The sequence below is a fragment of the Archocentrus centrarchus genome, chromosome 1 (assembly GCF_007364275.1).
Source record: "Archocentrus centrarchus isolate MPI-CPG fArcCen1 chromosome 1, fArcCen1, whole genome shotgun sequence".
Classification (NCBI taxonomy): Eukaryota; Metazoa; Chordata; class Actinopteri; order Cichliformes; family Cichlidae; genus Archocentrus; species Archocentrus centrarchus.
Window position 1 is genome coordinate 2,267,372 of NC_044346.1, and position 27,955 is coordinate 2,295,326.

At 46.0% G+C, this 27,955-nt stretch overlaps 3 protein-coding genes and 1 long non-coding RNA gene across 5 annotated transcripts in view; 3 read left to right on the top strand and 1 right to left on the bottom strand.

The window, feature by feature from the left end:
- Window positions 1-676: 676 nt before the first annotated feature.
- On the bottom strand, window positions 677-12,860 carry dzank1 (double zinc ribbon and ankyrin repeat domains 1). Its single transcript, XM_030735278.1, is given in 19 exon segments — window positions 677-1,070; window positions 1,351-1,425; window positions 2,393-2,520; window positions 2,600-2,677; window positions 2,774-2,835; window positions 3,987-4,080; window positions 4,150-4,233; window positions 4,324-4,427; window positions 4,524-4,965; window positions 5,237-5,359; window positions 5,438-5,540; window positions 5,542-5,705; window positions 5,792-5,909; window positions 6,144-6,339; window positions 6,741-6,780; window positions 6,881-6,959; window positions 7,042-7,189; window positions 9,939-10,059; window positions 12,771-12,860. Coding segments are annotated over 18 exon segments (2,292 nt in total). The 5' UTR covers window positions 10,048-10,059; window positions 12,771-12,860; the 3' UTR covers window positions 677-925.
- LOC115784170 (uncharacterized) lies at window positions 1,003-2,252 on the top strand. Its single transcript, XR_004020274.1, has 3 exons — window positions 1,003-1,135; window positions 1,333-1,932; window positions 2,043-2,252. It is a non-coding gene; the product is annotated as an uncharacterized LOC115784170 (long non-coding RNA).
- A 400-nt stretch (window positions 12,861-13,260) lies between the features above and the next one.
- Window positions 13,261-27,872, top strand: polr3f (polymerase (RNA) III (DNA directed) polypeptide F). 2 transcript variants are annotated; one of them, XR_004020388.1, is made up of 10 exons: window positions 13,356-13,420; window positions 13,713-13,830; window positions 13,952-14,019; window positions 14,153-14,220; window positions 14,304-14,416; window positions 14,918-15,061; window positions 15,421-15,528; window positions 16,055-16,246; window positions 16,321-17,050; window positions 27,856-27,872. XR_004020388.1 is itself a non-coding variant. In XM_030737893.1 (9 exons), the coding sequence occupies exons 1-9, from the start codon at window positions 13,359-13,361 to the stop codon at window positions 16,396-16,398; spliced, it is 951 nt and encodes a 316-aa protein (XP_030593753.1). In that variant the 5' UTR covers window positions 13,261-13,358; the 3' UTR covers window positions 16,399-17,050. The 2 variants fall into 2 exon arrangements, 1 of the variants encoding a protein (XP_030593753.1); XM_030737893.1 differs by lacking the exon at window positions 27,856-27,872 and having other exon boundaries at window positions 13,261-13,420.
- The window catches only part of LOC115785935 (spectrin beta chain, non-erythrocytic 1-like), a 38,016-nt gene continuing 28,734 nt past the window's right edge, over window positions 18,674-27,955 (top strand). The window contains exons 1-2 of the mRNA XM_030737881.1: window positions 18,674-18,818; window positions 23,458-23,683. Of these exons, the coding sequence (XP_030593741.1) occupies window positions 23,527-23,683 (157 nt within the window). The 5' untranslated portion in view covers window positions 18,674-18,818; window positions 23,458-23,526. The remainder of the gene's footprint in view (window positions 18,819-23,457; window positions 23,684-27,955) is intronic.

A 27,955-nucleotide genomic window follows, 5' to 3' on the forward strand; every position in this document is an offset into this window, starting at 1 on the left:
TAAGCAGCACACACACACTATTTAAATTCCTTCACTTGACAATTGAAAAAATATATTCCACATTGTCAAGTGCTTCTAATTCTGCCTCATGCAGGTACGCAACAGTAAAGTTAAAAAAAAAAAAAAAAAAATGGTGTGAAGGTTTCCATCTCTTTCAACAGATCACAGAAAATCAGTTTGGTTGGTGCGCGCTCAGTTTATTTTTTCCAGTACAGCCTCTACAGGAAACACAAACAGCTCAGGCCTCAAACCTGCATTCTCTCTAATGTCCAGCAGGGGGCGACTCCTCTAAAATCTGATCAGTCTTTGAGAAAGTTAGCACCTCCTGCTCAGCTGACCTCTGACCTCAGTTTCTGATGAGTTGCTGGTTTCAGGTCGTTTGAAAAAGTAAAACTGCCCAACGACTTTATTCTTTGGTTAGCAATTTTGATTTGTTGTAAACCTCGATGTCCTTTCCTTGTTATTTAAATGCCCCCCCCCCCTTTTTTTTTTTTTTTCTTCCTGTTACTGTCTCTAATAATCTGCCAATGTACCACTCAGCCTGTGAGATCTAGTTGATACTTATTTTCGATATTGTTACCTTGATTGTCTGTAAATCCTTGTTCTAAATAAAAAAAAAAAACTAAAAAAAAAAAAAACAACTGAAAAAAAAAAAGGTCTGTTTGAATCAACAGGAAATTGATTTTGGGCCTATGAGAGGAACAGGAAGTAGCGGTGCCATAACAGGATGAGGTATGTGTTGTTCTTTTTTATGGGCGGAGTCACTAAACAGTTTGATCATAGCTGTAAAAAAAAAAAGGCACATCTGAAAATATTTTATTTACTCCAACCATCCCTGAGACCTGACACATACACACTGACAGGAAGTGATGTCACTCTCTAAGCGCATGACTTCATGTTCAGACCGATAGGAACACACCCAGGTTCAGTTTGTCTTTCCCAGTTGGCCCAGTAAGTCCAGTCCAGTCTGAGCCGCCAGCAGAGACACCATGCTGCCGCAGCCCGAGCTCACCGCCACATCGTACGCTGTCTGACCCGCGGCGTTCCTCCGCCTCAGGTTGGCCTTACAGCTGAAAACAGAATGAGAGGATGATCTCATTATGACATCAGGACATGGGAGGAGCAACAACTGCAGGTATTTTGCTGCATTCAGTGATGACTTGTAATTTCAAACCTCCGTCTATGAAACATAAAAAAAAGCAGGAGTCAGATTTCGGACTCGTCACCTCGGTAACCTTACTTTGGTCATCGGCACAGTGGTGCCAAATCAACTTTTGTTTGTGATGTAATAAAACGTGTTTCACTCTAAACTACACGCCTGCGGGCGCTCAGCAGGACTCTGTACTTCACCTGAGCAGCACCTCAGCACACGGCAGACCTGCAGAGCCCAGAGCAGCAGCTTCATGAAGAGCAGTGTTCTTCATCCTGAGGAGGAGGAGGAGTTCACCTTTAGATCATCAGCACACACGAGCATCACATCGTCTAAAAACCAGGGAAGCTTAAAGGGCCAATCAGAGGGCTCAGTCTGCTCTGACCTCCTGCACCAGAACCACAGAAACCTTCCAACAAACATGAAGCCGGTAAGTTTGCTGATTCTGATCTTTGGAGGGTGCCAAATACGATCGATAACAAGGAAGAAGCTGGGACGGGCTGACGGGAATGACCTGCGCTTTTCTTCACACCTCAGCTCATGTGACGACTCACATGATCGATAGTGGCTTAACGACTCTCAGGACCACCTCCAAGAGACCACCCCCACTAGGCGTTTATTACCCGTAGCTCCCCAGTTATTCTAGACCTGAAGAAGCCTCTGGGATGCTGCAGTACCAGAATCAGGAACTCTTAGCAGGAACCGGCTCCTTAAGGTGGAACTCTTCACACATTCAGGGACTCAGAGGTATTACCAGAGCTGATCATGGACCTGTGATGGAGGTAATCAGCTGACAGGCGGGCATCGCTACTAATTCATTGATGTTTTAAAGATGAATGTGTCTCCAGAGTTATTTTATCTTTTCTAATCTTTCCTCTGCCTCCTCCAACAGATCTGATCCTCATTAAAACTATTTTTGTAAGTTCATCAAAGCTCAGGATCTGTCACGTCCTGACCCCACAAACAGCTGCTGAGAGGATGTTGACAGAGGAGAGGACATCATCTCAGAGTTTCGGTCCATCAGAGGCCACAGTAAAAGCTGAATGCATGAGGGAAGATTTGTGAGCAGATGCTGTGACGGTGAGTCCATGCCTCAGACTAACATGCTACAGCTGGACCTCCTGCAGGTTCAGTGTTAGAATAAAACTCCAGCAGACAGGTGGAGGAGATGTAAATTTCTTTCTGCTGATTTTATAAAGTTATGGTGGGAAATAACCTCTTCCTGCTCGGATCGTCTCTTACCGTCCGGACTGCTGGTCCACGTCGGCTCCTCGCTGCACCAAAACAGGAAGGATGTCATGGTGACCATTCACCACAGCAACCGCCAGGGCATGTCGGCCATCGCTCCCACAGCAGGAAGGGTCCGCCCCCTGGTGAACGAATGCACACAAATGAAAACCGTGTCAGGTGACCCTGAGGAGGCTGCTGATTGGATGCAGAGGCTCATACCTGGTCCAGGAGCTGCTGGATGACAGCAACCTGACCTCGACAGTGACTCAGCTCCTTCAGCAGCTGAACATCTTTCACCTGCAGCCAGATAGCCAATCAGAGAGGAGCTTGAACAGGAGGAAAAAAAAAAAAATCAGGGAGAGAACCTCCCCCAGCTGTGGGGGAGTTTCTTACCGCAGGTTTGGATGTCAGGGTCAGTTTGGAGAGTTTCGGCGAACCTGATACCTGACCACTTCCTGTCCAACACAAAAATAAAAGCACAGATTGATCAGCAGCTTCTGATCAGCTCACATGAATGAAAAATAAAAGCACGAGAAACAGGAAAAATGAATCAATACCTTAGGGATATATTGATTATCAGCTCAGCAGTGACTCATCACTTTTTCATTTGTAACTGCAGTAAAAATTTCAACATTTACCTCCAGCAAGTACAACTGTATCACATTTTATTGTAAATATGTAGTACTTGAGTAAATATTTCTGAGTATTTTAACTCTGATAAGCTCTAATTTATATAAAATAAAGAGCTCCCGTCCCTTTAAGGCTCTCTTTTCTGATTGGCCAGCACCACAGGCTATGACAAACAGAAGCCAGGAGGCACCACAGCTGCAGTTCCCCTGATGACCAGCAGGGCGCCACTTTGAATCAGTCCCCTTCGACTCCCATGTTAAAACTTTGCTGCAGAAATAAACATGTTTACAGCTGATACAGAAACTGTTTTGGTCACTGTAGCTAATTTCCCCCTTAGCTGTTTATAACTCACCTGTGTGCCAGATTGTGTGCCTCCTTCGTGTGGTAATCAGGCTCCCTTACACTACTCCTGTGAACTAGTCTACTCCCTGTGCTAACTCCTGTGTCTCCCTGCTTCTACTGTCTACAGCCGAGGTGTGTTACTCACCAGAATCTGTTACCTGCTTCCACTGAGCTGATCTGTTTCTCCTGCAAACTTTTTTGGAACACTCTCCTCACCTACTCACCTGCCTGCCCACCCTCTGACGTCCTCTGCTCCTACAAAAAGACAAATTGCTGGACTCCCCCTCAGGAAATCTCCTTCAGTCCTCCAAGTATGCTCTCACACCTCTGTTCACTCTCACTAACTGGACTCACATTGTGGAAAATCTGTCAGTTCCCCCAGTTGTGCATTTGAGTCCACCTTTAACCAGTGGCCCATACGGCTCCTCACATTATGGGGGCTGTGCAGTTAATTGTACTAACAGGCTGAGCTCCACTTTGCTGAGTGAAATTCTGGGATTTTTGAGTAGAAGTTACACCAATATCCACATGGATTACATGTGGATATTGGTGGATTACAAAAAGCTTTCTTCAGATGTTCAGCCTAACTTCTGTAAGTTTGTATGCGAGTCACACGGGCCTTCACCTGTCCCACCTGTTCGCTCTGTAACGCTGCTCAGAGTCTCGGTCAAATCGATGGGCTCAGATCCTCCACCTGCAGGTCCCACACCGACATCTTCAGCACCCACCTGAGACCACACCTCACTCATTAAACTTGTTCATTAAGCATTGTGTGCCTTCAGGTGTCCCAAACACACCTGTTTTTCTTTTTGTCCAGCTGCCACAAAGCTGACGGTCAGACTGACTTCGTACCGATCCTCCTGAATCACTGCTGACACCATCTGAAAGGAAATGACACGAAGCAAAATCACCTTCTGACAGCTGATTTAACACATGGGATATCACTGCCACACATGTGAGGTGCGATTTACCCGGCCCAGACGAGGTTCTCCCAGTAGGGCCCTGAAGGGGGCATTGTTCTGGGCGTAGCTCCTCAGGTGTGCACATATGTGATCCAGCTGCTTCCTCCAGTAACCTGAACATGGCAGGTATCACACACTCAGGACTGCCCCTCTGCAACCCCGCCCCCAAAACCCACCAGACTGAGACAATGCAGTCGGTGGTGTTTTACCTCGGCCCGGGCTGATGGTGGTCAGCGGCGGGCGGTGGTCACTCGACGCCTGCTGTCTAGTGAGCTGTAGCACTCTCTGCTGCTCCTTCCTCTGCAGCTCAGTGGCTGATGGGTAATAGAGCCCTACAGTCTGTGTGCTTTGCTCCATGGTGGGCGGAGCTATCTTCACACTTCGTGGAAGGCGCGATGAGGTAGTGGCCTGTACACGCAGGGGGAGAAAGCTGACTCACTGGAATCATATGAAACACGTTGACGGTGTGATGTTGGTGGTGCGGCTTACATGATTGTTGGCGTTACCCTCCACAGGTCGTGTGATGTCACTGCAGGATCCAAGCAGGGGCGGTGCTTCCAGGAAGATGCCACAGACGGCGCAGTAGAAAGCGTAGGGGTGGCCGCTTGCCCCACATTGCCAACATGTCACACAGCTGGCAGCGTGAGCGTGCTGAAAAAACACATCGCATCACTGAAAATCCCACAATGCCTCTCTCACACACACACACACACACACACACACACACACACACACACACACACACACACACACACACACCTCCTGTCACCTGGACGTCATTCTGCTTTCAGGCATTCTGAAGCTTCAGTTTTAGCGTTTTGGCTGCTGCCACATTGCTTTTTTGGAACCAGAGTTGACCATATTTGGATGAGAGTGCTGAGAGTTCTTATGTGATGTAATGTGAGGTCAGATGTGTGCTCACCTTGGAGCCGCACCAGTCGCAGAATCTTGCATCACTGCGGTTTAAACGTTTACACCTGGAGCACGACAACTTCCTACCGTGTGCTCCTGGGTCAGAGGGGACGCCGCTCCTGGCTCCACCCACCTGAAGCCGTGAGAAGAAACAGAGTAAACTGTCTGCAGGTGAAGCTTTAAACCAGGCGTGACCAGCAGCTGAGGTTACCTGCTGCAGGCGGCTCTCGCAGGTCAGACAGCTGGAGGCGTGAGCTGGATTCCCACTTCCACAGCAGACACACACCACATGTCCCTGCACGCCATCACAGGTCAACAACAGGGTGTGTGTGCGTGGGTGTGTGTGTATGCGTGTGTACGTGTACCTGCAACGTGACGCTGGCCTGAGGCTGCAGCTGCTGATCAACAGCGGCTTCACACACCAAACAGGTGTGAGTGTTGGCGGGAACCAGAGAACCACAGAACACACACAGCAGCGTCTGACAAAACGCACACACACAAATACACAATCTCAGCATCAGGTGTTCAGCAGGACACTGCCCTGTTCAGGTGGTGCATGCAGTACCTGTCCCCCCTTAGCAGGTGGCAACCTGTAACCGGGTAATGAAGGAACCGGCGTTCCACACTCAGGGCAGAACCGAGCAAATGGGTCAGAGGGCCGGAGACTAAGACAGTGAGCACACCTGGAAAGAAACAGAAACTGCTGCTGCTTCATCTGATTTATGTTGTGAAGCCAAAAGTATATGGACAGGCCTTTGCCTGTGAATGGAATAGATTAGATTTTTTTACAAAAACAGGTTTCCCTCTCATTTTTTCTTCTTCTGTGAATGGATGTTCATCAGGTTCTGGCTAATGAGCTGTCCACATACTTTTGGCTCTGATGGAGACAGAATAAATGATTAACTGTGTGCTCATACCGCAGGAAGTCGGTCTCTCGCTGCACTCGGTTCGTTTCCCTGCTGTTTAACTGCCTCAGATCACCTGACCCCTGACAGACCACGGGCTGGGAGTGGCGAGAAGAGGTGAGCTGGGTGGCAGCAGTCCCAGAACCCAGACGGCCTTTCAGAAAACGAGGACCCGAATGAAGGGAAGGGTTTCCCATCACCCTCAGCTCTGGACACAGGAAACAGGAAGTGTGAGCAAGCTGGTGTTTGTTTACAGTTCATTGGTTGGTCAAACGAAGAGCAGAAAGAGCGATAAAATTTCTTCCATCATGCATTTCATTTCCTCGCCCATGTGATTATGCAACACTAGCTTCGGTTTTCTCCCTCTCACAGTTTGTGTTTTGTCTCGTCTTGGCTGCCCCTCCCTGATTCTGCCTCTGCTGGAGGTTTCTTCCTGTTAAAAGAGAGGTTTTCCTTCTAACTGTTACCAAGTGCTGCTCACAGGGGATCCTCTGATTGGTCGGTTTTCTATTTGTCATTGTGGGGTCTTTAGTTTACAGTATGAAAAGCCTTGAGGTGCCTGTTGTGAAGTTGTGTATCATGAATAAAGATGAATTGAACTGAACACACCTAAGGTCCCAGCAGAACTGGAAGTTCCTTCAGGCGAACACTGAAAGGGAAACAAAGCATTTCTGTGGATCATAAGCACTCTCAGCTGTGTGCCGGGGCTGATAGAAAATGCAGTCTGCAGCAGGCAGGTGTGTGATTACCTGCTGGAGGTCCTGTGGGACGGTGTCGACGGGATCCACGGAAAAAACCTTTGTGACCATGGAGCTCTCTCTGCCATCACTGCACATGAACAAACTTTATTGATCTATGCTGTGATAACACATCAGCACTAAGGAGACACTAATGTAAAGTGAGCACTAACCTGGCAACAGCTACCGCTCTGATGGTCACCCGGCCTGCATGCAAAAGGATGGGATCACTGTACTTCCTGCTGCTGCCTGTTGCACCTCGATGCCCTGCCCCTGGCTTTGAACCATCCAGAGTGTAAAAGATCTCCACACCTCCAGAGTCTGCACAGACACATTTTCACCTGTCATGCAGCCAGATGGATGGATGGATGGATGGATAGATGGATGAATGGATAATGCATGGATGGATGGATGATTGATGGTTGGATCGAATATGGATGTTTGATGTATAGAGGGGTGGATGGATGGATAGATGGATGGATGGATGGATTGATGGATAAATAAATAGATGATGGTTGGTTGGAAGCATATATGGCTAGATATTGATATTTGGATGTATGACTAGTTGGATGAATGGGTGAATGAATGAATGACGGTCAAGTGGATGGATTGATGATGAATGAAGTTGAGATGATTCAATTCCAATATGAAGCCAATATGGGAGAAATATTCTCTCTTCTAGTCCCTGTTAGTACTTAGCTGCAGCATTTGGATCAGCTGAAGGCTTTTCAGGAGCTTTTAGGACAGCCTGGTAGTAATGAATTAGAATAGTCTAGCCTAGAAGTAATAAATGCATTAATTAGTTTTTCAGCATCACGCTGAGACAGGGTGTTTCTGATTTTAGAGATATTGTGCAAATGTCATGGACTCAGCTGGCCCCTCTCTCTCACTCTGGGTCTCCCATTCTGTTCATGTTCACTAACCAATCCCTGTCTTGAAGAGGCGGTCCTCTCCAGTTCTCAGTTGCTAGGCACCTGGGCTGGTCCCCCGCAGCTAATGATGGTTTGGGTGATCATCTGTCCTACTTAAGAGGAGGAAGACCTACACTCAACACCGGATTGGTTACTTACCTCCCAGAAATTGGAACTCTTGAGTGCATACTTGAGAGTAAGTGAGTGAAAAGAGGAAAAGAAGAGAGGTTCAATCATTGTTTTTGAATAGAGTCCTGTAAACCTTTAGAGAGTCCAACCTGCCACCTTCTCCCCTGCTGTAACTATTCATTGTCATGTGCACTATAAATAAATTCACTGAAGAAATTCTAAAGAGTCTGCATTTTGATTTGGAAGAAGTTACTTTGAAGTTAACTCAGAAAGCTCAATCGGAGTGAGAGAGTCTAAATAAATACCAGCAGTGCTGAAAGCAGCTAAACATAAAGAGATTTCTTTGAGATGATTATGAATAATTTTTATATAACAAGTCTGTATTTTGAGTCCTCCCTATTCCCTCAGCCATGACAGCAAATGCAAAAAAATGGTCCTACATATTGTTTAATATGTGCATTGAAGGACATATCCTGGTCAAAAATGACTCCAAGATTCCTCACAGTGTTACTGGAGGCCAAAGTAATGCCATCCAAAGTAAGTATCTGGTTTGACACCATGTTCTAAGATTTGTGGGGCCGAGTACAAGAACTTCACTTTATCTTAATTTAGAAGCAGGAAATTCGAGGTCATCCAGACCTTTATGTCTTTAAGACATTCCTGCAGTTTAACTAATTGATGTGTCATCTGGCTTCATGGAGAGATAAAGCTGAGTATCATCTGCAAAACAGTGAAAATATATGCAATGCTTTCTAATAATACTGCCTAAGGGAAGCATGTATAGTGTAAATAAAATTGATCCCAACACAGAGCCCTGTGGAACTCCATAATTCTCTCAGAGGCCATAAGATCATTTGTAACCTTCACTAATGCTGTTTCTGTACTGTGATGAATTCTGAAACCTGACTGAAACTTCAAATAAACCGTTCCTCTGCAGATGATCAGTTAGCTGTTTTACAACTACTCTTTCAAGAATCTTTGAGAGAAAAGGAAGGTTGGAGATTGGCCTATAATTAGCTAAGACAGCTGGGTCAGTGATTGCTTTTTAAGTAGAGGTTTAATTACGGCCGCCTTAAAAGCCTGTGGTACATAGATAACAAATAAAGATAGATTGATCCTATTTAAGATTGAAGCATTAATTAATGGTAGGACTACTTTGAGCAGACTAGTAAGAATGGGGTCTAAAGACATGTGATTTGGAGGAAGTAACTATTGAAGTTAACTCAGAATTGGAGTGAGAGAATCTAAATAAATACCAGCAGTACTGAAAGCAGCTGAACATAAAGAATAATCTTTGAGATGGTCATTAAGTCACAACTAGTTAAAGTGAAAGGAATACTCGGCTCTACAGAGCTCTACAGAGCTCCGACTCTTGTCAGCCTGGCTACAGTGCTGAAATCAAAGCTGGGGTTGTTCTTATTTTCTTCAATTAATGATGAATAATTAAGATGTCCTAGCTTTACAGAGGGCTTTTTTTAATAGCGCAACAAACTCTTTTTTCCAGGCTAAATGAAGATCTTCTAATTTAGTGAAACACCATTTCCTCTCCAGCTTGCGGGTTATCTGCTTTAAGCTTCCTGCGTGTGAATTATACCACGGAGTCAGGCACTTCTGATTTGAAGCTTTCCTTTTCAGAGGAGCCACAGTATCCAAGTCGTACACAGTGAGGATGTAGAACTATTTACAAGATAATCTACCTCACTGGGAGCAGAGTTTAGGTAGCTGCTCTAAACTCTGTTGACACATGGCACTGAAGAGCATAACAATGGTGGAATAAGAAGTGCTTGATGACTGCCCCTCCCTGAGCCTGGTTCTGTTGGAGGTTTCTTCCTGTTAAAAGGGAGTTTTTCCTTCCCACTGTTGCCAAATGCTTGCTCAGAGGGGGTCGTTTTAATTGTTGGGTTTTCTCTGTATTATTGTGTGGTCTTTACTTTACAATATAAAGCACCTTGAGACAAGTGTTTGGATGGATGGATGATTGACAGTTAATTGGATGCATGGATGGATGAGGACACGGGTGTGTTATCTACCTGACTGGATGGACACAGGCGTGTTCGTGTCGATGTGGTTCTTGGCTTGGTGATTCTGCAGGTGGATGATGGGAATGATGAGTGGAGTTGACACCGCCCCTGCTGCCATGACAACAACTGTCTGCCAACCAAGCAGTTAATCATTAAATTAGTCAGTTAATTCCCTTTCCGACTGCAATGTAACTGAACATTTCTGCTTCGTGCTTCCTTTGGCTGCTCCATCTCTCAGAGCCACAGTGACCGGGAACCATGTTGAAAGTGCTCAGGGCAGTTATCTGGGCAGTTGTTTTGAAGCAGTCTCCACATTAACCTAAACCTCAGTGGACATTAAACCTCCCGTAGAGAATCTCCTGTCACCACCGGCTTTGTCCCAAAATATGATTTAAAAACGTCTCTCAGGGGGAAGTACTCTTTTACTCTATTACATCTGTCTGTAGTTATTTCATGAGTTTTCATAGCCTCTGTGTCCAGTGACAAACATGTATCTTCATGTGTAGTAAGTTTGTGAGACATTTTATTTGAAGCGCTGCTTTATGTTTCCATTTCCGGAGGGGGAACAGCCTAATATTCGTGGTTTGCTTGTTTGTTAACAATATTACAGCAAAGCTACAAGTCCCAATAGATGGCCAGTAACCCTGAGATAATCTGATTACATTTTTTTTTTTACATAATTGGGTCATGGCAAGAAAAAAAAAAACAACAACAAAAAAACCCAACAAAAACAAAAAGACAAACAGAAAAAAACAACAAAAACAAAAAGACAGAAAAAAAAAGTTTTAATCCCCCATCTTTGGCCCACTGGAGTCGACGGGCGCACCGGTGCATCCTGACTTTGTGGATTTTAGATGCAGCCTCACTGAGTCTCCATTGAGACTCAGACTTGAGAACTTGTGTCGATAGTGTGGATTTCAAACTACGCACCAGTTTTTAAATTGTGTTGACAGACCAAGTAAAACTAGAGTTATGATGAATAATTTACGCCAAGCTTTTTCTTGCATATTGTCTACACGTGTGACTCGCGTTTATGCAGGAAGAAACGGGATCTTAACTAGCAGGAAGTGCTTGAGAGCAAACAACAACAACAAAACAAACAAACAAACAAACAAAAACCCCAAAACAAAACAAACAAACAAACAAAAAAACACAGCATTTCCTTTCCTATTGGTGGAAAAATGCACCACTACAATCAATCAAATAATTATATGCTAACGTGTGACATTTGGCTGCTGAGCAAAAGGTTAAAGTTGTGGAAGTGATATAGCCAAAGAGAGACAGTGAAGGCAGACATTTGAGCATATATGGAGTGTGTAGTTAGTGTGTAGTTAGTGTGTAGTTAGTGTGTAGTGGACATGGACAAAAAATCACCAAAGACTCAAATGTAAACGCTGTCTCCAGGTGTGCAACAGGAGGAGGGACACCTGGACGCATCAGGCCTGTGATGACGCTCTCTGTCTGTGGGGACAGGAACTGTTTTTTGGAGCAGCACAAATAATTTGTGTAGCACCTTATTGTGACACCTGATTGTCTGTAAATAGCTGTACAGAAACTGCCTTTTAATGTAAATAGTTGTTTATAACTTTGTTTCTTGCTAAATTTGTACATGAGGTTTTTTTTTTTATTAACAACTTCTGTTTGTATTTTAAGTTATAAAATAGTTTGTTAAACATGTTTGTGGTTTTCACAGTAAAACAATGAAAATGTTTTCTACTCTTACAATGGTTTTGTGTGTGTGATTTTAGGTCCAGTGTGTTAATACTGTATGTATGTAATAGTGTGTAAAATGAAACAATAACTGTACAGTCACACATGTGATGTTGTGCTGAAAGAAATGATACTGAACAAGTGGAGGTAACCAGTTTATAAGGTGACATATAAAGGTAAAATCAAAAGAAGTCAAAAACAGCCAAACATACCCCCAACTCCACATAGGGCAAATAAATAAACAAACTCATATCTCCCTCTAAAACTGTCAGATTTATCTGGTATTCAGCACACAGCTGTGGAGGTCAAGAACTGGTGCCAAACTGAACGCCATCTGGGTCCGATCGAGGTTCTGGATTTGCAGGCTACTTGCTTTTAAAATCATGAAAATGACCATGAAATTAAAGTTATTTTACTTCAGCTTTTTAAACCCTGGAAAATTATGGGCGTGGACAACAGGACCTGTGTGTTATGTCTGTGATTCAGTGTTTGTGAGACCTACAATGTTCAGATCAGCTGAAACGCCTGTCGGGGGCGGGTCTTGATGTACCCCTGTGATTCTTGTTAAAGGCGACAAATTTAACTAATTTTTTACGTGACATCTGCGACTTTTGGACAGTTTTGGAGAGAGGCCAGAAACCTGAAATCCTTTGCTGTCACCGTGTTTTGTGTAAATACTACGAAGGAGTATTAGGGCCTATTCTATTCTATTCTATTCTATTCTATTCATTCCCTGCATCCATGAACCTCCTCTGAGGTCTTATTCTTTTCCTCCTGCCTGGCAGCTCCGGTATATCCACCCTCCCTCCTCTGTACATGTCCAAATGGACTCATTTCTAGTCCTGTCCCTCCTGCTCACTCCCAGTGAAGATCTGAACATCTTCAGCTCTGCCACCTTCAGCTCGGCCTCCTGTCTTTGTGTCAGCACCACCATCTCCAAACCATCCATCACAGCAGGTCTCACTACCATCCTGTAAACCTTCCCTTTTACTCTTATTGCTCTCCTTCTGTCACAGATCACCCCTGACACACGTCTCCACCCGCTCCACCCGGCATGCACTATGTGCTAGGGTAATCTGCGGAGGACCGGGACACGCCGGTAAATAAAACAGACAGAAACAGTTTTCTTACCTGGATGAAAGCGCAGGTGATCCACGAGACGCTGCCGCTGTTTACGGGAGCGTCACCATAGCAACGAACTCTGTCCGAGCGGACGTTTGTTTTATGCTCCTGAGAGATAGAGGTGGGCGGTGTTGACAGTATGGTATTGTACCCGCCCAACTTACCGGGCTGCATTGGTACAAACTTTTTTCTACTTCTTTTTATGAATTTAGAAACATAATGATGAAAAATAAATATAAATATGAATAAAAATCCATTTCAGGGCCGCGGAGGGACTGGAGTCTATCCCAGTTTAAGTTTTTATTTGATATATTTTGTTTTTTAGATATATCACTTAAACACTGAAACAGGGCCTTTCTAAAAAACAGCAACTTTTTTTTTTTTATCAAATTAACCAAAGCAAAAAATTATGTTTTCAAAGAATTGGGGCTATATTTAAACAAAAGGTAAATAAAAAAAACAAACGATACGGGTTTTTTTTTTTAAATCAGGCGGTTTTCAGACGCCTCCTGCTGCCCGAGGAACCTGAGGACCCGAGAGTATGTCTATGGCAGTTAGCTCACAGGGTAGCAGGCTAACGGCGGCACGCTTGCGGACATGGCTGACGTGAAGGTGAAGAAGGAGACGAACCTGTCGGACCCTGTCGAGGTGGAAAACAGGTCAGAGAGGCAGCGGAGCCGGCGGACCGCTCTGTCCGAGCACCGCGCTCCGGCTCATTACTGCCACATACACACACGCACAGACACACACACACACACACAGACAGTCTGGTCGTTAGTGCCGTCTTCAGCTCAGCTGCTCTGAGCTGAAAGAAAATTTTAAGCGGAGTTTACCGCTGAGACAGGAAAAGATTTAAAGTTCAGAGTTTAAACACCTAAACGCGTTTTCAATCTGGTAGATTTAAAGGTGTCTGTGTGTCTCTGTGTATGATGGCCCGTGCGTGTCTTCCAGGATCAAAGAGCTGTGTCAGCAGTTCCCTCATGGCATCACAGACCAGGTGATCCAGAATGACATGCCTCACCTGGAGCCACAGCAGAGAGCCATGGCCATCAACAAGCTGCTCTCATTGGTCAGTCTCATGATGTCACACTTGTTTCCATGCTCACCTTCAGACAGAGAGCAAGGAGGTGAGGAAAAAGGCCATGCCATGGTGTATCAGGAGGTGATTGATGAGGTGTTAATTGTTTCAGGGTCAGCTGGACCTGCTGAGGAACAATTCGGGTCTCCTGTACAGACTCAAGGACTCTCAGAGCACCAGGTAAACATGCACAGGTGTGGGAGTATGCTTCCTGTCAGGTGATCTGCCAGTGCGCCTCCTGGGGCTTTAAGTCTGGCTCGTGTTGCTCATTGGCGTCTGTGAGTTGAGCCACTTCCTGTCTGCTCTGTTTCAGTAAGATGAAGGGCTCGGACAACCAGGAGAAGCTGGTCTATCAGATCATCGAGGATGCAGGAAACAAAGGTAACAAGCTACTTCCTGCCGCCGTGCAGGTCGCCACTGCAGCTTGCCGTGCAGCTCACCACGGCGTCTGCGTCTCTTTGCAGGAATCTGGAGCCGAGACATCCGCTTCAAGAGCAACCTCCCTCTGACTGAGATCAACAAGATCCTGAAAAACCTGGAGAGCAAGAAGCTCATCAAAGCTGTCAAGTCTGTGGCTGTGAGTCTTTCACTGATCAATAATCAATCGGCCCAATTGCTGATCAGCAATCAATAACCACAGGTTGGGGTTTGTTTTCAGAACAATCCAGCGTGACAGGAATTACGATTAATCTACAAAAATGCGGTTAAAGCATGTAAAAATTAAAAATGCTCATTCACATGTCACTGCGTATTTTAATGTATTTTACAGGTACTTATTTAAATATTATTAAAATATGTATTTGACAAATATCAGTAATATTTTAATGTTCTGGAAAATATGAAAAGCTTCTGGAAAAATATTGAATATAAAAAAATGAATGATTTCAATAAAAATTAAATAATTGGAAAAATCTTAAAATATGTAACAAATAAAAATGTGGAATTTTTAAAAAAATATTTAATCATTACCTGGGTAAAAAATTAATACATTAAATGTGAAAAATAAAAACAAAGAGAATAAACACATTTACAGAAAAATGCAGCCTGTGATGATGTCGTGCTTCCTCTGTTTGTGCAGGCGTCGAAGAAGAAGGTCTACATGCTGTACAACCTGCAGCCCGACCGCTCAGTGACAGGCGGCGCCTGGTACAGCGACCAGGACTTTGAGTCCGAGTTCGTGGAGGTTCTCAACCAGCAGTGCTTCAAGTTCCTGCAGAGCAAGGTATAGAAAAACTTTATTTGAACTGTTTTATTGTCCAAACTGTCAGAATGACAGACCAGCAGAAGGCAGCACTCTGATGGAGAAGAATTATTATGCTTCTGTGTCGGGTCTTTGTAGGGCCAGAACCCTGTCTGAACTCTACAGGGTAACCTGTGCCATAACCTGATGTGTAACTACACGTCGGGTTGGTGCAGCCCACAAGGATTGTGATTACCGCACAGAAGGGTTTTGTTACGTATGAAGGTTCTGCAAAGAACCAACATAGAAGCATAATTCAGGTCTTAATTGGAGGGTTAGAGGAGGGGGAGGCGGCCTGCTGTGCTGGCCATGTGACTCGGCTGTGTGTTTCCTGTGTTAAGGCTGAGGCAGCGCGGGACAGCAAACAGAGTCCGATGGTTCAGAGGAACAGCTCCTTTGCCACATCGCACGAAGTCTGGAAGTACATCTGTGAGCTGGGCATCAGCAAGGTGAGACCGCCTTGACATCACACCTCAGACCCACCAATCACACCACAGCGTTTACCTGCAGCTCAACTTCACGTGTGACGGTTCAGAGACTGTCACAGACATTACAGACACATTAGAAACAGGAAACACAGCTGGAAATAACAGAAGGAGAAGTTCTGATGTTCAGACAGGTGAGCGTTACCTGAGGAGGCAGGAAGTGGAGTTTTTATTCACCTGTGATGTTTGAACTGTAAGACATTTAAAATCACCTGGATCCAGGTTTTTTAAAGCAGCATTGAGTTGATTCAGACTTTCAGTCGCACTCCTGAACCTCCTATGAGTTTCTGCCTTCTGAAAGCTAATTTAGCCAATCAGGCCTTTTCTTTCATGGTCAGATGACTCAATGAAAACGTGAGAGTAGAGAGCTTACAGTCCTTGTGAAGCCCAGAGGCAGCATAGACCTTTTTTTAGTGCGCATGAAGCAGGTGTGGCTGTGAGTAGTGCAGGCATGAGCTGCTTTTCTTGACCGCCAGGTGTGTCCCTCCAGGTAGACCTGTCCATGGACGACATTGAGACCATCTTGAACACGCTGATCTACGATGGGAAGGTGGAGATGACCGTGATCGCCGCCAAGGAGGGGACGGTGGGCAGCGTGGATGGACAGATGAAGCTGTACCGCGGTGTGAACGCCATCATCCAGCCCACCGGCCTCGTCAAGACGCCCTGTGGGCTCTGCCCGGTAACACCCGCACACATGCGCACTCTTGAAGCTGCTCTCAGAGCACCTGAGCTCATCCAATCTCCTCTCCGCAGGTGTTCGATGACTGTCATGAGGGAGGAGAAATCTCGCCATCCAGCTGCATCTACATGAGCGAGTGGTTGGACTTCTGATGCCACAGCTGCATTTCTGTGAAGGAAACTTCACTTCCTGTTCCTCACAGACGTGAAGAAAGGAGCAGCTGAGTTGTTCCCTCGGTGATGATGATTGACTCACTCCATCCCGTGGTCGTGTCCTGGAGGCGGCCTGAACATGTGGATATCTCAGTTTAAAATGTGACCGTTTGTTTATGAAGCTGCTTTAATGTTTCTGTTTCACAACTTCAGTCTTCAGGGCCGTGAGATTGGTCCGTCAAGGTCACATGGTCTCATATTTCCTGGAATAAGTTATTGTTTTGGTTCTTTAAAAGGCCGCCCCCGCCTGCAGATACTCGTTCGCGCATCATTCTTTAGTTCTTAGTTTAGTTTTTATGAAAGTGATGGTTGGGGGGGCTCTGATGCCGGCTCAGTGAAGGTAACCAAAGTCTGAGGTGGCAGGAAAATTGGAGTGAGTGGCCGTGTTTGTCAGCAGTGTGGAAGGGCTGGTAGGCGAATCTTGACCCATAAAGGGGGAGGAGTCTATGCACCTGATCGAAAGGTGAAGCGGAGAAAAGCTGCACTTCTGTACATGTGACTGACTGGGGCAGACACACCTGTAACTATGGTTTACAGACATGCCCTGAACGCATCACAGTGTCCTGTGTGAAGATGCTGAGTGTGTGTGTGTGTGCGCTGCAGTGTCATTAAAATCATTTAAAACTAAAAGGTGCAGATTTCTCTGAGAAGTGTTTTTTTTGGGGGGGGGGGGGCACAAACACCTGTGCCTCCTCTTCCTGTTTGTATCATCTGAAAGAAATGTGCTGTCACGAAGGCAGAGGAGCTTTTTGCAGGTCACACTGATGTTTTCCATGGCAGAAGCCAGGCTCCTGTTTTAGGGTTAAGCTGGAATAACCATCCACACAGGAAGTAGCCTTCACAAAGGTCTGGAGGGGCCGTCCTTGAGCTGGGGCTGTAAAGTACAGTGGCCAAAGAGGATGAAGGTGTGGCTTCTCCGTCCCAGGTATGAACATCCTCAGTCACTTTCAGACTCGGCGCTGCAGCTGCAAACATCTCAGCCTGAGTCCAGTTTCTGGAGAGCATCTGTATGCCCTTCAGAGGTCAAGGCTCTGACAGGCGTACAGATGTTCTTCATAGGTCAGACTGGAGTCACCAAGGAGGGCATCCGGGCTTCTGCACCTTCTCATTGATTCGGGCCCTGAAGTGTGCGGTTCTCTTTGACTGCACCTCTGACGGGATCAGGCCTCTCAGAGCCCCTCTGGGAGCTCCAATGGTGAATCAGCACTCAGGTTCTCCGGTGCACTCAGCTGCTCATCCAGTCACAGCCCTCTCAGGCCGCCGTGTTTTCCATCAGAGGTCATTAAGCAGCTCCATCAGGCTTAATGGGCTCAGCGCTGACCATCAGCATGGATCACGTTATGCAGCACGTACTCGTATCACTATGGGGGAGGAGTCTGAATACTGGACTACCCATGAGTCTCAGCTGCCAGTAACCACCACAGAGTGTGGTGTCTGAGAGGTCAGAAATTAATCAAGCACAGCATCCCACCTGTTCAGGACTGCAGGTAACTACCTGTAACCTGGCATCTTAGTCAATAATAATGTGCTTTACTATTTTTTTTCCTGCTTTATTTTGTAAGACAGTATATTTGAAAACTCATGGACAACAACAATAATTATATTTTAGCATTAAAACTATCATTTAGATTAAATAGCCTGAGCACACTGGTGGATTAACTGTTAGTGATTTTGGTCATTAACAGTTCTGATAATTTAGTCTTTGGTGGTGTAATAAAGTAATAAATGTGCATATTTTATATTTAAATGAAAGACACTGAGTCATAAAACCTTTAAAGTGAATTATTTTATAGCAGCAGAACCCTTAAAGTCACAAAAAAATGAAGTGTAACAGAAATCAAACTGCTCCTTCAGACTCTGGAGAATAAAGTAAGAGTCTCACTCTGGTTTAATTCGGGTTTTTTTTTGGGGGGGGGGGGGGGGGTCAATAAAGGTGAGTTTTGGGCGTTCCTGCTCCTCAGAGGATGAACCTGAACAGGTAGCGCTGTGGCCTGCAGGGGGCGCTCTCTGCAGGTGATTCCTGCTCGGTTATGTGGACAGCTCCCTGAATGCTCCACGAATTCCAGTCAGAAAAATAAAACCCAGAATCTGATCCCGGGTCTGATCCCGATCCAGACCCTGAGCAGACTGAGGACGAGGAGGAGGAGGCAGGGAGTGGAGGGAGGAGGAGGAGGAGGCAGGGAGTGGAGGGAGGAGGAAGAGGAGGAGGAGGAGGAGGGGGCAGTGCGGATTCTTTCCCGTCATTCCCTGCAGCAGCAGCAGTAGCCCCCCTCCTCCCTCCGGTCCTGTCGGTGCTCTCCGGTCTGCGGACTCTTCCTCACCTCCGCTGAAGTTTGGAGCTCCGGTCTGACCCTGAGCAGGTAAGCAGCCTCTTCCTTCTCTTCCTCAGACTCTCCTCATTTCTACTGTGTATCTATTGTGGCTGTGATTGGTGCTCCGGGAGGGAGAGGGCACCGGAGCCTCTGCTCCTCTGTAACTTCGCTCCGTGTCGGCCGGGATCGGCTCCGTAAAGCTCCGCGTAGAATCACGAAGTCCCGCAGCCCCGCTCCCCGGTCCGGGCCGCGCTCCTCAGCCGCGGCGCGGTGCTTCTCTGCCTGCATGTCCGCGGCTCGTCCCCGCCAGCAGCCATTTGTGTGGGCAGGAGGATGGAGGAGAATAACGGTGCGCCATGAGAGGAGCAGAAACAGGCGTGGCCGCGGAGGAGGAGGAGGGGGTGAAGAAGGCTGGTGTGTGAGTGCGGGACAATAAACAGCGCGGAGCCGCTTTCTGCGGACATCAGCGCCGGGGCTGTTTTAGCGGGAGCACGGCGGGGACGTGCCCGGCCTGCAGCTGCCGCTCCCCAGCTGCGACGGCTCCGCGGGCCGCTGCGCGGCTGCGCGCAGTCCGTGAGAAAATGCTGGAAAACAGCAGCAGGAGGGCCGAAGAGCAGGCCCCAGCGCCCGGAGCAACAACAATCCCCGAAACCCGGCCCGGGAAGGGGAAGGGCACGGAACGGTTTCTTAGAGTTCCTACAAAACACACCCGCTAGGTTCTGCTCAGCGGAACCAGTTCTGTTTACCTTAGAACCTGCGGGACTGACGGGTCATTCATCAGATCCTGTAAATAAGACATTAAAGTCACGTTCCCCAAACCTTTAAGTAACGTTTGTTGTCAAACCAAAACAGAACATTAAAGAGTCTCGGGGAACGTTCCAGACTGGTTCTATTAATCCCACCGTTCCTCCAAGGTTCCCAAACTGCATCTGTAAGTTCTGCCTTATAGTTACATCAGTGTGTCAAGGAAGCGTTCTTTAAAGGTTCCCTTGTTGATAGAACATTCCCTAAAGGTTCCACTGTAACGGGAAGCAGTATTTGGTTCTGTAAACGTTCTGGGAATGTTTTTCTGATGTTAGGAGAAGCTCATCACTGCAGAGTCGGGCTCATAGATCCCATAAGTGTGATGAGGAAACCTGTTTCAGACATTAGAAGCTCGTAGAAACTGAACCTGCTGTGTTTATCTTAAATTTAAGATGATAAACCCCCCCAACATTCCTCTAACGTTCCTCTAACATTCCCATGGCTGCACCTTTTTTAAGAAGTGGAACAGATCAGGGGCAGCACGGTGGTTAGCACTGCTGCCTCACTGTGAGATGGTCCTGGATTTGAATCCACCATCTGGCCTTTCTGTGTGGAGTTTGCAAGTTCTCCCCGTGTCTGCGTGGGTTCTCTCTGGGTTCTCCGGTTTCCCTACACAGTACACAGACAGGCTGGCGACCTGTCCAGGTGTACACCCCCCCCCCCAACCGAGGACAGGATAAATGGAAGAAAATGGATGGATGGAACCGATCAGACAGGACCTGATCAATACCTGTTCTCAGCGCTCTGGTTTAAATATTCATGTGGTTTGTTTTCTGGTGATTGATCAGCTGAACAATTAAGGGAATGTTCTCCAAACATCTACAGAACCTTCTCTTATGGTGTGCTGGTGTTCCTGATTGGTCCTGTTTCCCTCTGCTTACTAAAGGTTCCCATTTAGGTTTTTGATGACGTTACGCTGTGTGCAGACGTTCTCTGGTGGTTCTTGGAACATTAAAGGAGAAAACTGCACATAAACAAAAGAACCAACCTAGCTTTGATGGGACCCGGTTCGGTTCTGGTTCTGGATGGTCCCAGACCTCGTGAGTTTGTGATGTCCGAAGTATTCGGGTGTGTTTGCGTGAGTGGAACCTCGCTGCGTTTCCGATGTCGGACAGTTTGCATTTCACTCGCCACACAGATGCCGGCGTGTTGGGCTCAGAGTCTGGCAGATCTGTGTGTGCCCGCTGTGAGTTCTGACCTCAGATCAGCAGCGAGCCGCTTCCTGTTGCCGGGTGGGGTCGACGCTTCAGGAAATGAGCCTGTTTGTGTGCTGAATAAATCCAATAAGTCCTCCCTGCTCGTGCACAGCGGTGAGCTCACTCTTCTTCTTCGTCTGCACAAACACTCGTCCGCTCGCCGTTCAGGAGACTGAGAGCAGTTCAGAGTCATCTCAGGGCTGCAGATTCAAACATGATGAAGCATGACCACACAATACCATCCTACACCTCTTCATCGCTGTTCTCTGTCCTCGTTTGATATGAGTTTCAGCCACGGCCTCATTTGTCATCTTATGATCTGCTTCAAAACTGTAATCAATAACTGATCAGCAAACCAGGTGAAGGATTCCTTCTTCTTCTCGTTTGTTATGTTTCCTCTCCAGTGCTGAGAAATAAGAAGCTTTATGTATTAAAAACAGTCTTAATAAGTCATGAGTGCTGTGTAATGTATCTCTCACTGTTTGTTTTATGACAACAGAAGCTGAAAACACCTGATTTATGGCTCCAAAGCCAGCATGAGATATTAGAGGTTATTGTTTTTTTAGATTTTGTTGTCAGCAGAGTGTTTGAATAAAGTTTTTTTTTGCAGCAGCTTGTTTCCCTCTGAGCTTCATCAGCTCTTTTTTTAACTGTGTGAGGAGACCAGCTGCTGCAGGCGCTTCTTTGTGGTGTTTTTTTTTTTTTTGGTTTCATGAAGCTCCAGATGTTTCAGTGGGTGAACATCTGGACTGTATTCAGGTCAGTTTATCAGCTGGACTCTTCTCCTGAGGAGCCATGCTGCACAGTGGGGTTTGATCATCTCTAAAGCTCTACCACAAACACTGAGCTCATTCAATGTGCCTCAACATATGCAGTACCTTTGAGGCTCACCGGGGGCAGCACCACATTAGATGCTTGGTTTGGATGCTACTTTTGTGAAGCGCCTTGGAGAACCTCTGTCATTACGTGACAGTTACAGTTGGAGCCGCTGAAGGAGTCTGAGGTGTGAAGTCGGGCTTTGCTGACGCGTTCTCGTGGCTGAGCGGCGTTGTGCTGGGAGACAGCTGCTGCCTCAGACAGGTGACACACACCTGCTGCCTGCTGCGTTCCTGTCCCTCTGACTCTGTGAGGATCCCTGTCTGCTGCAGCCCTTAGGAGGACTTCCCTATGAGGTCTTCACTTTGGGGCTTTTTGAGGGTCTGGAGCCGTTTCAGGGCTCAGAAGCAGCAGATGCCTCACTGAGGGTCCTCACAGGGGCAGGATGAACGACGCAGTGTGTGTGTCCACAGCTGTGACTGTCAGGCTCTCAGGAATGCGGGGGGGGGGGGTCTGTGTGTGTGTGTGTGTGTGTGTGGGCTCCATTTGTTCAACAACAGCCCTTCCACTACCCCCAGTCCACACACAGTGTGTTTAAAGAATGCAGGGCGGTGTGGGTGGGCAGATGTTTGAATGACCTTCTGTCCTCTTACTAACCTGCAGCTGATACTGAGGTGTCACTCAGCTGGGAGGAGACTCGACACTTCCTCCTCAGGAGGTCAGGTGTGCAGCATCAGTTGCCATGGCGATGTAGCAGGTTAAATCTCGGTGACTTTAAATTCGACGCAGCTCGCTGACGTCATGTTTGTGGAATGTGAACTCAAACAGAGCCTGAGCGAGAGGGCGGGGCTCATTTCACTTCCGTTCTGCCTCCCTCAACACACACGCGCACACACACTCCTCTCAGACGCTCTGCAGCGAGACATTTTCCTGACAGCTGACAGCTTCTTCTTTCTCTTCTTCAGGGGCACCTCTTTGTATAACAGCAGCTGTTTTTCTTCTTCTCTGATGTTTAACATCTGACCCTCATCGTTCTCATCACTGTCATAAGGGACATGATAAGGATGCAGGAGCTGCCCCTGACCTCTGACATTTAGGCTCAGCCTCTCTAGCTGGTCTGTTTCTGGGAAGTCGAGTCCATTAGCGTCCCTCAGGACTTCCTCTGAGTGCTGTGATGGCTCCTGCTGCTGCTCGGGCCCATCACTCTGATCCCATTAGCTCTGATCAGCTGAATCAGCCAGCCAATGGGAGCACAGCACACACAGACTCATGGACAGACTGCGCTACCCATGATCCTCAGCTGCTGAGTGTTTTGTGTTTGACTACATAAAGTTTAATGATTCATAGATAATCAGCTGGTGATTTGATGATGTCAGGCGGTGGTTTGATGTTAGGTGGAGCTTCCTGTCCGAATGGAGCCTCTCCAGCTCACAGAGGAGATGAGCGAGGGGTTAAAGCTCCACCTGGTGGCTTTCCCGGTGAAAACAAACACATTTATAGACCTGCAGAGTGTGTCGAATGTTTCAGCTCGATTCATCTGAGCAAAATAAAATCTGAATGAAACAAATTTTCTGCTAAAATTCTTCTAAGTAAGCAGCATCCCCACTAGTTCCCTCAGGTTAGAGCCTGTTTTAGCGGCAGGTCGGGCTCCAACGTAAAACAGGAGCTTCATTCCTGTTTTTAGGAGTAGGAAGCTTTTTGAAGCGTGAACAGGTCAGAGTTCAAAGCTGAAAATTCAAATCAATCTGGGTGTTTGTTCAGTGACTGCTGCTGCCCCCCTGTTGACCCTGATGTGTCCCCTGCGTTTCATAATAAGCGGTTTTTCATAACTAACCTGTTACATCAAACATCGTTTCCTGTCTGCTCCGCAGGTCTTGGCCTGAAGCCGCCGATGTGGACGTGTCTTTGCTGACATCGAGGTGTGTCAGAGGTGAAAGGTCATGATGACAACGGTGGCCGCCGAGTACGACCACATGGAGCTGCAGCAGCAGTACAGCAGCAGCAACGACACAGTCAACAACCGTTGGGACGATGACTGGGACAACGAGAACAGCTCGGCCCGCCTCTTTGAACGCTCCCGCATCAAAGCGCTCGCAGGTAGGAGCCGGACCACTATAACGAGCACACCTGAACAGGTCCGCCCAAGTCAGGTCAAAGGAAGTGTCAAAAGAAAAATAGAGACCTACAATAAAGACATCAAAAATCAAGTCATTTTTCATATACTGTTAATTAATGAACTTATTTATTCTTGAGTTAAACAAGTGAACAAACTGGGAATGAAGATGATCAATATTTGGAACTGATTTATAGTAAAAATGAAAATTAGTGTCACAAACTGTCATTTAAATGTTTTATGTGAATCTTGCTCAGAACATTTATGAGTGTTTTTTGCTTTTATCTAACATCGTGTTAGAGAAAAATGGGTGAAAACTTACCTGCACAGGTACATCTGCCACATTTACACTGTGAACCTGGAAGTGATAACTCCATGCCATTAGAGGCCACCAGCACGCTGTCCATGTGCTGATGTGGTCCCGATTTGACCCCGAGAGCAACGATTTGAAGAGAAAGACCACTGATGAAGCCAGAAAACATCCAGTGAGAACTTCAAGTCCTCCATAACTGAAAAACTAGCATGAAGAAAAACACTTCTGTTAGAAAAATAACTGGGACAGCGTGAGGAGCGACCCTGATCCAAAAAATATGAAGGACAGGATGTATAAACAAAATTCCACATCCTACAGCGCCAAGGGGCAAGAAACAGTCTCTGCTTGTGGGAAATGATATGCCATCACTGAAGAACCTCTACCCCCAATCTGATTTAGACATACATAACTCTTCCATTTAACAATTAACATTTCCTTAATCCAGTGTGCAACAGTAGGTGGACAGGGAGATTTCCAAGATAAAAAAATATGTTTCTTGGTGGCAACATTCCTACGTAGATGCACAGCGATCCGAATATCATGTGGCATTTGTCACACTGAGAAGCTATTGATGGGAAGATGTGGTTCAATATGGTTTTGGAGTAATGCAGCCTGTGCATCACCTCATAATGAATCAGTCCGTGATTTGGTGATAAAGCATCTGTGTGTCAGGGCAAGGCTTCTTCCTAAAACTCCACTGACAGTTCTGTGTTTAAGTCCTTGACCCAAGCTTCCTGCGTAGAAGCTGAAGATACAGTCAGCAAACTTTGATGTTAAGTGTTTGGAGCCTGGAGAGTGTGCCAAGAGCTTGTACAAAGATTGATTAGTTGAAACAGTTTTATAACTGGATAACTCCTTCCTCACACAGTGTCTGATTTGGAGGTAGAAAGGCAAGTTTGGAAGACTGGATTTGGTGCAGAGTTGTGACAAGGAGGCAAACTGTCCATCAATGTACAGATCTGCCAGAGTCACATACTGTTACCTTTTTATCCTGTCTCCCTCGCCTCACCTGCAACCGGTCGCAGCAGATGACTGCCCCTCTTCTTCCTGTTAAAAGGGAGTTTTTCCTTCCCACTGTCACCAAATGCTTGCTCATAGGGGGTCGTTTGATTGTTGGGTTTTCTCTGTAATTATTGTAGGGTCTTTACCTTACAGTATAAAGCACCTTGAGGTGACTGATTTGGTGCTATAGAAATAAAACTAAATTGAATTTAATTTACCTCTCTAGACTGCAAACACTTCATCAAGCTGACCAGGCTTAAAAGAATTATTACGCCAAATTACAAGGAGTGACAATGCTGCTAGAGAACAGGAGAGATGAAAGGGATATGTTTTTTAACAGCTGAGGCCTCAAGGAGAGCCCACTGGGAAACATCATTGAAATCTATGGACCTCCAATAAATGAGAGCTCTCATGTTGGCTGCCCAGTAGTAGTGTCTCAAGACCAGGAGGCCGAGGCCCCTCTCCTTGGTGGACTTGTGCAGGTGGACCTTAGATATTCTATGTGACTTGTAACCCTAAACAAAGGGCATTATAAGAGAATCTAATGTTTTGAAGAATGTCGTCTTCAAATGTAAAGGTAGGCTTTGGAAGACATGAAGCAATCTAGGTAAACTCAGCATTCGTTTTATGATTGGTAGAGCATTCACTCTACCAATCATAGTTCAGAGTTTGTTGACTAACTCTGTAAAATGAAATTTGAAAAGATGTCTGGGATCTGTGGTCAGTTTAGGTAAATTCACTACTTCATTCAATTCTCTGAATGGCAAGGTTTTCAGAAACTCTGCTGATAGCTTACATGTTAGGGGCATGAATTCATTTTTCTCCCAGTTTATGCTGTAGCCAGAAATCTAACCAAAACAATTTATGTAGCTCAGTAAGATGGGGGACAGAGACCATTGGTTCACCCAGAAAGACCAAAAGATCATCGGCATAAAGAGTCACACGGGTTTCTGTACTGCTCAGTTTGATGCCCCTGATATCTGGATGGGTCCTGATACCTATAGCTAAGGGCTCATGTGCAGTGTTGAAAAGCAAAGGGGACAGTGGATCGCCCTTAAAGACCCCACATTTTAGGCAGAATGATCAAGATTTGTCCCCATTAAATTTCAGGTTCACCTGTTTTTGAAGGAATTGTTGATCATTCTTAACAGAAGATCTAAAATGTCCTGGAATCCTTTAGAGAACTAAAGGTTCTCTTTAGAGAACTCAATCCTTTAGAGAACTCAGGGCCAAACCCATCCGGGTCGGCTGCCTACCGCTTGGAAACACTTTGATAGATTCCCAAATTTCAGATAGTGAAAAATCTGCATCTAAACCATCTCGAACAACTCCGTCTATTTGCAGAAGAGCCAAAGAATTAAATAAATTGTCAAAATCCTCTGTTGTTGCAATTGATTTAGAAATGTAAATATCTGAATAAAATTCACAAAACTGATCTTATATTTCATTTAAGTCTGTAAGCATCCGAACTGATTTGGACTTTATTTTGTAGATGGCATGTTTAGATTGTTCCACCTACCCAGCCAACAATTTATGAGATTTGTCACCCAGTTCAAAGTGCAGAAGAATTTTATCGGACTCTGACTGAAGAACAGAATTCCTGTAAGCCTGGTTGGCAGTCAGTTTCTTCCATTCTGCCATGCTTGGCCTCTGATCTGTCACCTAATGTACACTTTCTAGGTTTCCCAAAGCACAGAATCATTAACTTCACTATTATCATTGTTCTAAAGAATAAGGGACATGCCATGACATGCCATGGATGATGTGGCCTCCAGATATCTACAATGCCTTTGGCCATCATCAAATTATTCGGAGTTTTGATGGTTAGAAGATTATAGCAGTTTCATTTGGCTTTAGAACTGAAGAAGCCTCATGGATGAGAGGTGAAATGTCTTAATGAAGTCCACTTGCCTTCTTTTTCAAGCTCTTAAGACATGAACAAAATCCCCACCCTATGCTTCCCCTAATGAAGCAGAATAACCTTCATTTCCTTTACCTTCAGGCTAAGATAAAGAAAAACTGAAAAAAAAAAACAGCGTAAGCTCCTCAGAGGCACATACAGGAGGAAATGTGATTTTTTTAAGCTTCTGTAGCATTTATCATATTGTTCCAAACAAAAGCTATTGCTTTCAAAGGTCAAACCTCAAAACTCTTCTGCATAGTCCTTGGCTTCTTTCTGCACTTCTTTCTGTCCCTCAGCTTCTGCAGCATCTCTTGGAAGCCCCGCCATTGCTCTGTCACCTCCATGGTGTAGTCCAGATTGATGAAAATGATCTGACCGCCATATTCCATTGGGCGCTGTCTTGAAAGTTGCAGGACCTTTTCTTTTTCACGCACGAAGTGGAACCATGCAATCATTGTTTGGGGCTTAGAGCCCACGGGTAGTTCTGGGCTGTTGTGTAGAATGAGCCCTGTCAATGGTCACCAATTTCAGGACATTATCTGACCCAAGAAACTTTGGGATAAGATTAGGAATGAAGGGGGAGGAGGAGGAGTAAGGTTTAGAAGGAGGCAAATCTTATTTCCAGGAACTTACTAGTCCTTTTACCTTCTGTCTTCAGGTTTTCAGGTATTTTATTGTGAAGGGGTGTATTTTATTGTGAACTTACACTTAGTGCCCTGCTGATGTAATTTCTCCTCATTCTACACTGTGAGGGCATCCTCAGCTGACATTTACCAGATGGAGTGACAGCAGCTGCAGACCCTGAAACTGATTGGCTGTCTTGTTCTGTTGGTGAAATGCACCCTGGGTGTCGTAGTCACAGGTTTGGGTTCTGGTCAGAGTCTGAGGAGTCCTGGGAGTGTGTGTCAGCATTGGTCCTCACCAACATAGCAGTGCAGGTGTGTGTGTGTGTGTGTGTGTGTGTGTGTGTTTGTGTGTGCGCGTGCGCGTGCATGTGTGCGCAGGGGGGACTCTGGGGGGCAGGATGTTTGTTCCTCA